The following is a 15696-nucleotide window of genomic DNA, read 5'->3' on the forward strand; positions in this document are numbered from 1 at the left end:
AATTCATTTAATCCTGCCAATCTCTTTGTGTAAATGCTTAATAAAACAGAAACTCATATCTGCATACCTGCTTGGAAAGGTCACTCCTCAGGTGAAAGCAATGAAACTGCTAATATTAGAATGATCAATTTTACTGTTTTGTTTTTTATAAATGCATTTTTCAGTCAACACAATCATTTGATATGCTTCCATAACAACCACTATTTTTAGTATTAAGGTTGTTTTCCCCTTCTGTGGTTTTGATCATGGATATCTTAAAAACTTTACAAAAGAAAAACTTCTCCAATCCATATTAGGCAATTAGCATGGCAGTAACTTTTCAAAACTGGTATAGAAAGGACCCCTTTTCTCTTATTTGTACACACTAATTTGAGCTTTATTCTTGGTTTTTTTATATTCCTACACAAATTTATTTTATCAGCCATTGCCATGAGTCTATTTTTATTTTCTGTTGTTGTTAAGGAGATATGCTGTAAAATGAAGGATATTCATCTTTATTGCTGTAATTCTTCCAGGAAAGATCAGTTTAGATGTCAACTTCTCTCTCATCTGCCCTTAATCTTACCTTTTAACACGCTGTAGTTTAGGTCTTGGTAACTTGTTATTTGCTTTAGAAAACACAGTCCCTAAATGTTTCACTGTAGTATAACCTGCGTTTTTGTCTTATCTTCCACCCCTTTCAATTCCTTATCTTTAAGATGAAAGACTAAACGCTCTACCTTATTATTTTTGTATAGCCTGCTCTTTGATTAAAATATTCAACAATATTTAAAAATTCAATTAGGGATTTTTCAGGTTCAGTGTTTGCTAATGCTAGCAGACCTTCATTTCCTGCCCTCCCACCTTTTGCACCTTTTTGTCTCTGATTTTCCCTGCATCATGGTCAATAGACAAGTTGAAACAAATATGGGGATAAAGGGCATTCTTGAGAGCTGAGAAGGACGGCAATGGTAAACCACCTCTGAATACTGCTTACCATTCATATGGTCATATGGACCCTATTCATATGGACCCTATTCATGTGGTCGCCATAAGTCGGGATCGACTTAAAGGCAGTCCATTTTCCATTTGAGAGCTGAACCTCCCCCCCAATGAAGACACAACATGTAAAGTGGGATAAAGGGATCACTTTATTGAACAATCGGGAACTTGCAGCAAGGAAATGATAATGGGTATAAACGCAGGCATGATAAACTACCTGAGGCTCAGGAGGCAGCATGTGCTCCCTACTCACGTGGTCTCATTCCTCCCAATAAGGAAGGAAAGCCAAACTCATCTGCAGCAGAAACGGGGAACATCCTTGCGAGGTTTTCATGTTGTTCATCATCTATTTTGTTTGATGAGCACGATATCTACTTCTTCTCCATGCTATCTGGTGTGGGGCAGGTGGGCATGGTTAAGTTGCAGTCATACTGGTTCTCGGCATGCATCTCCATGATACATGTCTTTGTCCCATGCATATGTTGTTGTTGTTTATTAAATTTATATTCTGTCCTTGTCAGTATGAGCCCAAGGCTCATACATTTGTAAGTGTAGAGCATTTAGTAATTTTATACAGCACCTAAAACTGCTAATTGCTGTGTAAAAATTAAAAAATAAAGACTTGTCTGCAGACTTGAACTCTAAAGATAAGGACAACACATGTTAGGGAGGAGAGTAAAAAGTAAATGTGTCTCTGCATTTAGGCTGCATGCACACCCTACATTTAAAGCACATGACTTCCCAAAAGAATCCTGGGAACTGTAGTTTACCCCTCACAGAACTACAATTCCCAGCTTCCTTAACAAATTACAGTTCCCAGGATTCTTTGGGGGAAGTCGTGTACTTTAAGTGTTCTTTAAATGTGTGCATGCAGCTTTAGTATCCTCTGAAACTGGTATTTGCATTGGGAGGAAATCCCACCCCCACATACCTCCTCTTCCCACCCCCATCCTCAAGGAAATACTGGCTTCAGAGAAGAACTTTTCCTCAGGGCTGCAGCTGAGAGGAAAGGGTTAAATTCTCTCTCTGTGCCGGCTGTGATCCTCATAATTTATCAGCCCACACCAGCTGATGCTATTTGTGTTGTTACTGTTTTTAAACTTGCACTTTCATTAAAGAGGCACTTCCATGTAAAAACAAATAAAAGAGTCAGGTGGAAGGACTGTGCTGAAAGAAAACTGCAGCATGTGATGGAGTTTTACTGTGGAATTAGATTGTGGAAATAAGTTGGAAAGCAGTTCTGTGTGACAATTTAAGACCGGCCCATTTTGTATTGATGTTTAGCAACAGTATAAATACTGAGTTCAATGTTGAGTCCCATTTTGGTTGAACATGGGATACAGCTCACTTGCTGCTGGGATTAAAACCCCAGCTCAACAACCCTCTTTTGTCACATAAGAAATGTCTATAAGGGAAAGTATGCGAAATGTAGTATTTGGGCAAAATATTTTTTTATCAGTCTGTGTAGGCAAAGCACTTCCATTTTGAGCTAAAGCTTCTCAAAGATCCTTACAAGATCTTCTGCTTGTTTATACCCATAAATTCCTGACAAAAGTCATGAATCAGGTTTAACTATGTTGTGACAGAACGATTAGAAACGTAAGGGCAGGGTTGCTTTGACATAAGACAAAGAAAATGCATTTCTCTCTCAAAACAAAGAAATCCACCCTGGAACAGAAACCTCCCCTTGGTTAGAAACACATCTTGGAAATGTGCTGAGACTTGTAAAACAATGATTTAATATGGGCACACATAGATTTCTGCAGTGAGGACAGGGAGTTGCCTGAACAAATATTTATTGTATACACTGCCAGTTTCCTCAATGCCATTTATAAAAATATAAAGGGTGTATGTCTTCCCGCATTAGAAGTCTGGGTGTAGAGCATATTTCCCAACATCAGAAAGTACTGAATAAGCCCTGCCTTTTTGTTTGGAAGTTCTGTTTACCCCCTGATATATTTATGATCCCTTTCTCAAAATAAATTCTGCAGAACGACTCATCTGAATGAGTGAAAGCTCATTCATTCAGATTGCTTTTTGAAATGTATGTTGACTTTACTTTAAACGTGACTTGTAGATGGGTTATCTTCAATTCTGTTTGTGAAATCTAATCTTGTTTAGTTGCCTTGCTGCTGACAAAGGGCATACATAGACCACTAGATTACTGGTTCAAGTCCTGCTTGGTGCTATCATATATGGGATGACCACTATTTAAGCAAGCATCATGTGACCTGCTGGCTGCGCTGAAAATGGCTATTTCAAGGGTATCAAAGTATTCAGAGTTAGCAGAAATAGATAAATTAACTGATCTAATCTATAGGAAAAGTGGGAATTTTCAGAGAGCTTTGCGGATACCATGGACTGCGAAAAAGGACAAATATTGGGTGTTAGAACAAATTAAACCAGAACTACCACTAGAAGCTAAAATGATGAAACTGAGGTTATCATACTTTGGACACATCATGAGAAGACATGATTAATTAGAAAAGATAATAATGCTGAGAAAAACAGGAGGGAGTAGAAAAAGAGGAAGGCCAACAAGAGATGGATTGATTTCATAAAGGAAGCCACAGACCTTAACTTACAAGATCTGAACAGGGTGGTTCATGACGGATGCTCTTGGAGGTCACTGATTCATAGGGTCGCCATAAGTCGCAGAGGCACATAACAACAACAACAGCAAAGTGTGCTGAGAGATGGATGTGCTTTTTCAACTACTGGAACATAAATTATCAAAAAAGGCTAGCTGTAGGAAGTAAGTAGAACTATGCAGCAGTATAATAGCTAAGCCCATAGTTCAAATCTCACCTGTCTAGCCTGCCCCTAAAATACGGGGGTAATAAAGTAGCCTATTTTATCTTACAGTACTATAAAAAGCACTTTGAACCCTTAAAAAACCCTGCTGTTTATTTATTCTGAATAGTTATATCCCACCTACATTTCTAAAAGTAGCAGAATACGAATATAAGCAGCCATTTTACCAATTAGACATCCTTCAGCAATGAAAATAATTCAGTACCGCAAGTTTAATGCAGGAGCTTTAAAACCATTCATGTCCCCAAAGCCTCCTGCAACAGAAAGATTTTATCCATCAAGCAAAAGGCCATTAAGGAGCAGCAAGATGAGCCTTCTCCCCATGCTTTAATTTAAAAAACAATAATTTAGTAAATCAACACGGTTGAAAAATTGCAGCCTCTCCAATTTAAAGGCTTTCCATAACTGGACCAAAGTGAGTGATGAACTGAGTATATAGCATAAACTACTTAGCTATCTGTAAAAGGTTTATCATGCCTAACGCTAGCAAGGTATCCTTTTTTTATTTGTCCGTAGCATGTTTTTGCTTCAGTAAAGTTCTTGAACAGAATGAAACTGGCTTCCTTTCTGAACAATGAAGTTGTAGTGGAATTCCAACTGGTCCAAAGCTGCTTACGTCAGGGCTAACCATTGTGGGATTTTTGGCATCATAAACCTGGAAGATTGAGGCATTGGAGATCACGATCTTATCTTTGTCAAGACAGCCACCTGATCTGGTCCCCAAAATCAGGACTTGGATTTAACTAGTTAGGTTTAGTAGTTGTGCCTCAGTTGAGATGCCTTGAAAATATTGACCAAGAGTTCACCATTCCCAGAAAGCACCTCAGTTCTGTAATGTTAGTCGCTGCTTTCAGCTCAGTTAATTATATTTACATTAATTGGGTATGGCTTTGTCCAGTATTGTGTGATTACTTGTCCCTAGAGCTCTTTTTGTTTTTTGAAAGCTGTTTTTAACTATTTTAGATGTTTCCATTATATTGATATGTTTGTTACCCTGGGCTCCTATGGAGGAAGGTGTGGGATATAAAAATAGTAAGTCTAATCTAATCTATTTCACCATAGTGAAAATATGTTTGTCCTTGTTTGCTTGAGCCCAGATTTATAGATTCAGTTACAGACAATGACCAGCATTTTGTCATGGTCTTCCACTAATATGCCATCCATGAAGACAATAACTCCTTTTATGCCTCGTAAAGAGTTCCTTTGAAAAACCTTCCTTTGAAAAATCTCCTGAGCACTTGTGATTCCAAATGGCAAACACTGACAACAAAATCGCCCAAAGGGTGTGATAAACATAGTCACTATCTAGTTTATCAGAGTGATTTGCCAGGATACACATAAGGCATCCAATTTGGAAAATACTTTAGATGGTTCTCTCTTAAAAGAAAAATCCTAAGCATGTTTGTTGTAAGTCCTACTATGTTCAATTGTGCTTATTCCTGGGCAAGTGTGTAGAACAGGTATGGGGGACCTCAGGCCCAGGGGCCAAATGCAACCCTCCAGGCCTCTCCATCAGCCCTCATCACTCCCACTATCTCGGCCACGCCTCTCACCTGGCTAGGGATGCCAGCTTTTTGCAGCAGCCCTTCATATCTTGTAATGCGCAGTTCTAGCCTGAGTTGAAGCCACAGCAAACTTTCCAGAAGTGATTTATTCATAGAAGTCATTGATAAGTCAATGGAGTATTTTGTCTTATGACTACTTAAAATAAAATTAATTTAAAGCTGTTTTGGATTCAGCCATACTACACTTAGCAAGATTGTCCAAATCGGGGAAGTTCAGTGGGGCCAGTGGATACCTGGATGGGTTTACATAAAATAATATTTAAGCTTGTTCTGTTTTATTCATTTTTAACATTATTGGGTAGAAGCAGGAGGAGAAATGAATTTACTGAATTTCTTTGCTACTGTGCAGGGATATATTGTTTTGTAATTTTTTGTTCTTTAAAAATACTTACTCTTATAGTTACTTGTCTGGGATTTTTTTACAGAACTGTGTAATCTTTGGGAATGGACTTGATGTAGAGGTAAGAGATCATTTGAAATTGCAATGAATAGAGCATTAGTGTGTAGACATGGTGGAGTGCCGTGTATCATATGAAAGGATGTCTGGGCAGTTCAGATGAATGGATGGTGATGTCTTGGCAGAGAAGCAAGGCAGTTAAATGCCTGACCACTTCTACACAATAAATAAACATACTGAAATAACACATGGGAAGCTTTTTAAGCACTTAAGAAAAAGTATTTAGTATGAGTGTTTATTTCCAAAATTTATATACCATCCATGTACCAAGACATTGTATACACACACACAAACACTGTAGCCCATAGACTAAAACATTATTACTACATAGCCAGTTGGCAATACTCTCTCTCTCTCTCTCTCTCTCTGTCTCATAATCTCTCAGCATCTCTGGACATACATATTTTAAATAAATTATTTAAATCCCCCTTCTGTAGGACTTTAGGGAAAATGCAAGGAAGTAACCTGTCAGTGAAATCCTCATCAGGTTTGAGTCACATGTAGCTCTATGGGACTTAGCCCTTAGAAAGCCATAGGCTATAATTCTAAGCGGGCTTGTTAGGGAGTAAGACCCATTAGACACAAGCCCTCTTCAGGGGATATTAAAGAGAAAATGTGTTCAGTTGTGTGGAGCTGCATGTGCTAACATCCCTGTCATTCCCGGCCTTGGTGCATTGAGCAGCAAGTCTGTAGGGGACTTGTGTGTTCAAGCAAGCATGCTTAGAAGCCCCCTTCAAACTTCCCACTGAATGTGACAAGGTTGAGGGTAGAAGGGACAGGGCTGGTGCATCTTGAACACCATTTCCTGTTAATAAAACCTGAAGACAGCTACATTGAGGCTTACTTCTGACAAAATGTTCATCATGCTGTTTGACTGTGCTTAAGTAAGTAGAGTACTATTTTTTTCATCTGCTCTTCTAATGAGCCTGACTTTATTCTTAAATGGGGAAAAATACAAACATGCCCTTTTGAAATAGTGTATTAATTTTGATTCAACAGCAAGGCCTTAAGGAAAAATTAAGACTGGATGCCCAAAGTATTGTAATTTTTTACTTACATGCCACTTAATCAACAAAAACCTTTATGCCAGAGGTTGTAAATTGTGGTCCATGAACTTCATTCTGGGGTTCCATGGCATGTCTATAGATTTGTGGCTGAAGACAGGAAATGACACATCTATCACACTAAATATTCATATGGATTTTTAATTGTATTTTTACTCCCTTTCTTTTTATATTGTGGTACAATCTGAATTCTATGGAATAAAAATACAATTCAAAATAATATGGCATCTAGCACAGCACATTAAAATTGCTACAACAGGCAGAAAACCATTAAGTCGTCTGCCAAGCCTCTCTGCAGTTTTCAAGTGGTCCATGGGAAAATAGGTTTGAGTACCACTGCTATAAGCATTTTACATAAAACAGTATAAAATATTGATCAAAATATAAGTAGAACTGAAACTTTTTTTTGTGACAGATTCTCGGTGGCAGAAATGACCAGCGCCATCATATGGACAGCCACATTAGACAAAAGCGGGAATGGATTGTCCCACCTGCAGTCATCTGGGAAGAGCGTGACAACTCCAACAGGAATCCAATTGCTAAAGTAAGTCAGAGCCAAATGAACTGAATCCTGAGAGATGTCAGGCAGCTTGTTATGGAAATGGATATTTCTTTGACATCATATAGCACCTCCTGGGTTTTTTAACAAAAACAAACAGTTAAATTCTATTATTGTTTTGTGTAAGCAACCTTGTGAGGGTTTTGATCGAAAAGGCAGCCTAGAAATACCTAGATGGAATGAATGAATGAATCCGTGGTGGAAGCCAGTTGATTGCAGATTAAAGAACTGGATTTTTCATCAAACTGTAATCAAAACTGTTCTGTTCTGATAGCATTCCAGTGATGGTGGTAGGTATCGCATCCTGCAAAAACTCGTCTTCGCTTTTAAGCCTATTCCTTACTTCCCAATCTATATCTCTATCTATAGCCATCATTCATCCATTTCTGCTATGTCAATGTTTCCTGCTGCCTTTATGGGCTCCACACTTTCTCCCTTGCTTTCCCTTCTGCCTGGAGCTTTCTCTCAAATTAGCACCATAGTGGCACTCTCTAGCCATATTCAAGTGTTTGTCTGCACATGCAGTGATTAAAAATGGGCACACGTACAAGCTCGTCCCCAGCATCCTTGCATGTGTCATGCCCCCTCCCCACTCCAGTCCCTGATCTTTTATGTGATGTATGAGGGGAGGTCTGCAGGGAACTTCTATATTATGCATCAGAGATGTGCACCAAGTATTCTACTTATAAAGAAATGTCTCAACTACCAAGGAATGCTGGGACATTTAATTTCCCAAAATACTGAGTGTATGTTGTTCATGTTATTTACAGATACGATCTGATCGGGAACTTGATTCAGGGGTAATTATTACTTACACCATTTCTGGCCCAGGAGTTACAGAACCACCATATCATTTGTTTGTGATTAATGGGAAAACTGGAGAACTAAACATAACTCGAGTAGTTGATCGGGAAAAAACACCAATGTTCCATGTAAGTAACATGTGTATATTCAATGTTCCATGTAAGGAATTAGACTTCCTTTTCCTGTTAAGCACTTAGAGTGATGTCAGCCACCATCACTCAACTTTTACTGCATTGATTTGAATCCACTCATATGGCTATTTTTACTTTCCCATTATGTTTTTTTTTTTTTTTGGTCAATATTGTTTCAGGTGAAAGGGTATGCATTGGATCAGCATGGTAATAACATGGAAAAACCATTAGACCTCAGAATTAAAGTTTTGGACATAAATGACAACAGGCCAGTGTTTTCACAGGAAGTTTTTGTGGGTTCTGTTGAAGAATTGTGTGAAGTAGGTAAGTCCTAGAATTTGATTTATGTTTTCATTCATTCTGACTTGATCACAAATTTTGCATAGTTTTCTGTGCATTTCTGTTTGGAATTCATTGTATTTTTCCTAACTACGCTCTCTCTTGTGCCCTTGTGTATGGTTGAAATCCTGTACTAAATTACACATGTGTCTCTTCTGATTTCAATGAGATTTCCCACAGATGGGCAGGATCATAGTATTGTAATAGATTGGCAACATCTCATACATTTGATATGAAGATGGTTTTCAGAGAGGGAAATTACCGCCCTGTGCTCCTGCTGGGAGGAAGGGCGGGATGTAAATCAAATAATAAATAAAAATAATAACTACTAGAAAATGGAGTGGAGATTAACACTGCAAGGTAACCTGTTAAAATCCCCTCTTCTACAAACTTCCTCTACAAACTTTAATATACAGGAGCCCTGCCGTCTTCTCCATATGGCCATCCTACCCTGCACTGGTCACACAGGATGAATGATGAAAACCCAGTGCTTTCTTCCCTTATGTGATGCTACCTAGAAAACGATGGTTGTAAGGGATAGGGTATTTCCCTTATGCTTGAACTGTTTACTTTTTATTGTCAGTTCATAAAAAATGAGATGATAGAATGTTGAATCATGCCTGCAAGTGGTGGATACCATTTTTGAATGGTCCCTTAGACAAAAGAGATTCTTGCAGGTAGAATCATAGCACAGTACAGATAGGGCTGGGCTAGAACATGTTTCTCTGATGTGCAAGTTTTCTGCTTTTTTTCTGGACTGGATCAGATGATACCATTGTCAGGTTCTGACCCCTACTCAAGGCGGAGGACACGAGTTCACTTTTCCTTAAAGCAGCTCAGTCCTGCCCAGAGCTTGGAAGATTACTTTTAAAAAGTAATAAATTACAGTTACAATTACTTGGCCCAAAAAAGTAGTAATTACCATTACAATTACAATTGCTCTGAAAGTAACTGATTACTTTACTTTTTCTCAAAAGTAATCACTACAGTTACATTTCAGTTACTTTTTTAAAAAAACTCCTACAAAGTGCTGGCCTTGGCTGCTGCACATCTAAGTAGCCTAAAACAATATTAAAAACAAACACACACACACACACGGGATAGTAGAATAAAAAAAATTATCCATAAGATTAACAGAATGGCATAACAGAATCTTACATCCCCCCACCCCTACCTCACATTTCAGGGTAGTTGGGTTGATCCAGTGGGCTGTTACCCCAAAGAGGGAGAGAGCAGAGACAAAGGTGTCTCCTCTCTCTCAGACAGTCGAAGAAGAGAAGAGGGGGAAAGGGTGGAAGGAGGAAGGACAGATAAGCTTCCCTAAGCATATCAGTCTGCAAGGGAAGGAAGTCAGGCAGAGCATCACAGGTAAAGGCAGGCAAGCCTAGCCAAGAGTTTTATCTAAGAATTATGGCTTCAAGAGCTGGTTGTTGGGACAGCAAGAAAAGTTATCTCTTGGAAGCAAGCTTTGTTGTTGTTATTATGTGCCTTCAAGTCAATTATGACTTATGGCGACCCTATGAATCAGTGACCTCCAAGAGCATCTGTCATGAACCACCCTGTTCAGATATTGTAAGTTCAGGTCTGTGGCTTCCTTTATGGAATCAATCCATCTCTTGTTTGGCCTTCCTCTTTTTCTACTCCCTTCTGTTTTCCCCAGCATTATTGTCTTTTTTAGTGAAACATGTCTTCTCATTATGTGTCCAAAGTATGATAACCTCAGTTTCACCATTTTAGCTTCTAGTGACAGTTCTGGTTTAATTTATTCAAACACCCAATTATTTGTCTTTTTTGCAGTCTATGATATGCAAAATGTGTGTGTTGTACCAATCTTTCAGTAACAGTTCCACAAAGAATTTTCTGAAGCTTGCTTGCTTTCTTTTGACAGATGCTCATTCACTTGAAGTGAATTTTTTTAGTCAATAGATTCCTACAAGTCTGAACAGAAGTGAGAAATCAATACATCTTATTGTCATATTAATATTGTCACAAGGTCTTCAGCTGCAGTTTCCCGTAATAAAACCTCCATATGAGGAGGGCGTGGAATGAGTTTCTCCTATGAAATACTAATTTTATTTAGCAGAGAATAGACTTAAGCTCAAAGTTCTCTTGCTGAATAGCATCTTAGATCCAGGCAGCAGTGTGGGGGTTTGTCTCTAGCTTCGCAAAAATGCTAGTCATGGTAGTTGAAGGGAAAGAGGTGCAGGTAAGGGTAGAAACAAAGCAGAACTAATCTTAATGATTTTAAGACAGCAGGTGCTAATGACTTACACCTCAGGGTGCTGAAGGCACAGGCAGTGGAAATATCTAAACTGTTAGCAACTATATTTGAACATCTGTGGAAGACAGTATAAATCTCCGATGACTGTGAAAGAATGTACAATATATTTTTTCAAGAACAAGATTTGGTGATTTACAAATCAATGCATATAACTCATTTGGAAAGTAGTTTGAAAAACTGTTTTAAGAAACCTAATCATTAGCTTATAGAGGGAAAACAGACAATCACTAGAAACTCAGGGAGGTTTGAAATAGTTACAACTTGCTTTGGAAACATTAACACATCATGTACACACTGATCTTTCCCTATATTCTTTCCTTATGACTTACATCTTTAAAAATGTATTTCTGACCAGTCTCAGGGCATGGTCTGAGATCACATGATGCAACAACCTGAACTGAAAGTAAGCCTGGGGTCAGGTCACTGCCTGAATGGGAATCGTTTGTGAGATCACTGAAAATATTTTTAAAGCTATTACAGGATAATAATAATAATAATAATAATAATAATAATAATAATAATAATAATAATAATAATAATAAATTTAATTTCTGTGTCGCCTATCTGGCCAATGGCCACTCTAGGTGACGTACAAGGCAGTTAAAACACAATATGATAAAATACAATGGTACAATATAAAAACAATACAGCAGCAGACAATAACATTAAAACAGGGTAGGAGGCATTTCAGTCTCAGTAATTAACCCTCCCCGGAAGTCCCAGAGGCCTGTTGAAAGGCCCAAAGGATAAGCTTGCTGTATATTTTAAAGACCTCTGGAACTGTTATCTAAAGTGGCACCCTTGCTTTTCCCACTTTGGTCCAGCCAAAACTCTCTGGAGATGGAGCCAGGAGCTATGCCCATGAACAAAATTCTAGTTTGGGACTGAAACAACCTATTGGGCATATTGAAGATGACTTTGTTGAGTGGGTGGGAGTCTTCAGACAGAGATTCTGGCTTCATACACAGACTTGCTTTGTCATGCATTACAAAAGTCTTTTTAGCTTTTGGGAGTGACAAGAGTTTTGACAGCACAATCCTGTGCATGTTACTCAGATATAAATCCCACTGAGTCCAGTCCTGTATATAAGATTCAGCCTAACTACACAAATCTTGGAAATCAGTCTTGTTTTCTCCAGTGGGTCTTACTTCCTAGTAAGTGTGTTTAGGATTGCAGCCTGAGCGTAACCACTCAAACAGCTAACTGGCCAAGTGTACAAAATTCTTCACAACATCATCAAGCTGATCTTACTGATGAATGCGGGTGTTGTGTTGGAACCAGAAAATGTGGGGGAACACTCTTGATCTTAGCTTTCAAAGCAGACACATGAAAAGGTAAATGCAGAAAATCCTCATATTACATGTTCCCCAATTTGTCAAGTCATGGAATTTGCCAACAAGAACGGAAGCCACTTGAGTGTCTTTAGAAGGTATTTGCCCAGTTCATGGGTGTGTGTATGGATGATACCCAATGCTGATGACACTCAGGTAGACCTATTGAAATCAGTGGACTTAAGGAACTTACATCTATTCACACACAGACACACACGTGTATGTAACATCCAACATACAGACACACATACCCTGATTAAAAGTCTGCCTTCCTTATCAACAAAGGTCAACTTGGGTCAAGTTGTGTCACTAAAAGAATATGATTCCGCTTCCACACACACAGAGCCACCCACCCACATCAGTTAAAAAAAAAAATCCATCTGTGAACAGGGGTGTACAAGAACTAGGATGAAGCGGACTCTTTGGCACACCCACAGACCGACCACCTGCCTTGCGGCGGAGACTGCGGGGGTGGTGGTGGCTGTCTGCGTGTGTTCCCTCGCCTGAGAAGAGAGAAAGGCGCACTCTGGCACAGCAGCTGTGAGGCAAGCCGCCGTGGGGAGCTCTGACTGGGCGAGCTGGGGAGTGGAGGGAAAGCATTGCCGTCGCCCGCTGTTTGCTCGGCCGGCAAAAGAGACTCTGCGGAGGAGCGTTACGCAGCTCTACATGCCTGGGAGCCACAGCAGGACAAGGCACAGCCGGCTTGGGTTGTTCGAGGCGCATGTTTCGGCGGCAGCAGAAAGTAGTTGCCGCGTGCCACGAGGGGAGACGGCATGAAGGCTGGTGCCCCAGGGCGCCCTCCTCAGCCTTCCTGAGAAAGAAGGGGAACGGCGGCAGCGGCTCCAAGAGGAAGTGCGGCACGGCGGCGGCGGAGGGGCGCGTGGTGGCAGGGGCGGGAGCAGGACACGCGGTGGGGGCGGCAGGAGCTACGGGGGTATGAGCAGTGGGGGGGTGGCAGGACACACGGGGCACACACGCACACACACCATCCTCACTCACCACAGCTCTCTTCCCCTCCATTCTGCTGCTGCCTTCTCCGTCCATTTTTTCTCTCTCCGGCACTCCACAGCCTCCTCCCTCGTGCCTCCCAACACAGAGCACGAGGGAAGAGTGACGCTGCAGAGACCTCCAGTCACTAGTGACATCATGGGGCGGGCCCTAGTGACATCATTAAACATGATACATTGTATCAACCACAGTTGCTTGGAGCATACCATTCAAAAAAAAATTCTCTGGAGATTAAAATAGAAATCTTACCTAAAATAGGGTGTTCATAGGTCCATCTGAAGTGACAAGGTCATTCTTTCTCACAAACTTAGGGTGATGCAAAATGGAAATGGACTGCCTTCAAGTTGATCCCAGATAGGGTCTTCATGGTAAGCAGTATTCAGACAGAGGTGGTTTACTATTGCCTTCCTCTGAGTCTGAGAGGCAGTGACTGGCCCAAGGTCACCCAGTCAGCTTCATGGCTGTGTGGGGATTCAAACCCTGGTCTCCCAGGTCACAGTTCAACACCTTTAGAGAACATTTAATCTAGCTTACTTGCTTCTGGCAAGAAGCGTTTACATGCCCTCAGACCAGGCCATTATTGGAAGAAAGGAGTTTAGTGTTGCAGAGATGTTAGATGGGAGCACAGATGGATGCCCCTGAAGGCAGCAACTGTAAACATGCTTATTAAGGAACTAAGCCCCATAGAACTCAATAGGAGTTACCTCTGAGTAGATATGGTTGCAGCCATGTTAAGGACAAGGGAGGGCATTCTAGGCAAAACAGACAAATAATTGGGTGTCAGAACAAATTAAACCAGAACTATCACTAGAAGCTAAAATGATGAAACTGGGGTTATCATACTTTGGACACATCATGAGAAGACATGATTCACTAGAAAAGACAATAATGCTGAGAAAAACAGCAGGGAGTAGAAAAAGAGGAAGGCCAAACAAGAGATGGATTGATTCCATAAAGGAAGCCACAGACCTGAACTTACAAGATTTGAACAGGGCAGTTCATGACAGATGCTGTTGGAGGTCGCTGATTCATAGGGTCGCTATAAGTCGTAGTCAACTTGGAGACACATAACAACAACAAATAGCTCCCAAATGTGTCCCTTGCTTCTGATTGCATGGGACAAGAGAGTATGTGACCTATAGCTGTTCATTCACACAATATGCCACCATGGTTTAGCATTACATCTGAACATAACTACTCTGTCTTCAACAGCAGCCAAACAAATTACTTCAAATGCCCATAAGCAAATCGGGATGTGCCAACCAGAAGTATACAGCCTCTGAATGTAGATTCCATTTAGCTATCATGTGCTTGATACACATAATCCTTCATAGATGCATCTTTTTTTTTAAGCCATCCAAATTAGTGGCCATCCAGCCCTGAATTCCTTAACTTGATTGCATGTTGTACAAAAAGACACTTTATTTTCTTTCTACTTCTAACCAGAGATGTAGTCATCCAGGGTTGGGGGGGGGGGTCATAGACCCCTAACTTTTTTGGGACCAGGGTCCCAGCCAGATTCCTATATATGTGTCAATCAGCATGAAAGGGGGGCACATTAGCCACTGAATCGAGTCATTGTTCTTTTATGATGATTGGAGCCAACAGAGTGAAAGAAAGTGAGCCAGGCCCTGAGAAGACTCTTCTCAATGGCTAACATGCAGCCCCCCCTTATTAGCTCCAAGTGACATCTATTGTAGTGAAGTGCGGACTTGGAGATGACAAGGAGAACAAGGAAGATGAGAGAAGATGGAAAGTGGGCATAGCTGTGAGAGGGCATGGAGGCACTATTATGAAGAGACCCTGCACTTTTGAATTTGCCACTAAACACTAAAGGCTCAGCTAGCCCTAATGGGGTGGAAGACACTTCAATAAGTGCAACTGGAGAATTTCTCATTATGAGAATGCAGGGATCTCATGTTCCCCAGCCCTCCCCTGCACCAGGGGTTGGTTAAGAGCTGTGTACAAATAAGGACAATGGTTTCCTGTCCCACTGCAGATAAGGGGTCTCTCTCTCTCTCTCTCTCTCTCTCTCTCTCTCTCTCTCTCTCTCTCTCTCTCTCTCTCTCTCTCTCTCTCTCTCTCTCTGTCTCTGTCTCTGTCTCTGTCTCTGTCTCTGTCTCTGTCTCTCTCTGTCTCTGTCTCTGTCTCTCTCTCTCTCTGTCTCTGTCTCTGTCTCTCTGTCTCTCTCTCTCTCTCTCTCTCTCTCTCTCTCTCTCTCTCTCTCTCTCTCTGGTTTCCTGTCCCACTGCAGGTAAGGGGTCTCTCTCTCTCACACACTCTTTCTGGTTTCCTGTCCCACTGCAGGTAAGGGGTCTCTCTCTCTCTCTGGTTTCCTGTCCCACTGCAGGTAAGGGGTCTC

The 15696-nt window shown here is 40.7% G+C and overlaps 1 protein-coding gene across 1 annotated transcript in view; it reads left to right on the forward strand.

The window, feature by feature from the left end:
- Positions 1–15696, forward strand: part of DSG2 (desmoglein 2) — a 39587-nt gene that overhangs the window by 5048 nt on the left and 18843 nt on the right. Inside the window, exons 2-5 of the mRNA XM_061597816.1 lie at positions 5786–5821; positions 7297–7425; positions 8211–8372; positions 8555–8699. Coding sequence (XP_061453800.1) covers positions 5786–5821; positions 7297–7425; positions 8211–8372; positions 8555–8699 — 472 coding nt within the window. The remainder of the gene's footprint in view (positions 1–5785; positions 5822–7296; positions 7426–8210; positions 8373–8554; positions 8700–15696) is intronic.

Source organism: Rhineura floridana, chromosome 1 (assembly GCF_030035675.1).
Source record: "Rhineura floridana isolate rRhiFlo1 chromosome 1, rRhiFlo1.hap2, whole genome shotgun sequence".
Taxonomy (NCBI): domain Eukaryota; kingdom Metazoa; phylum Chordata; class Lepidosauria; order Squamata; family Rhineuridae; genus Rhineura; species Rhineura floridana.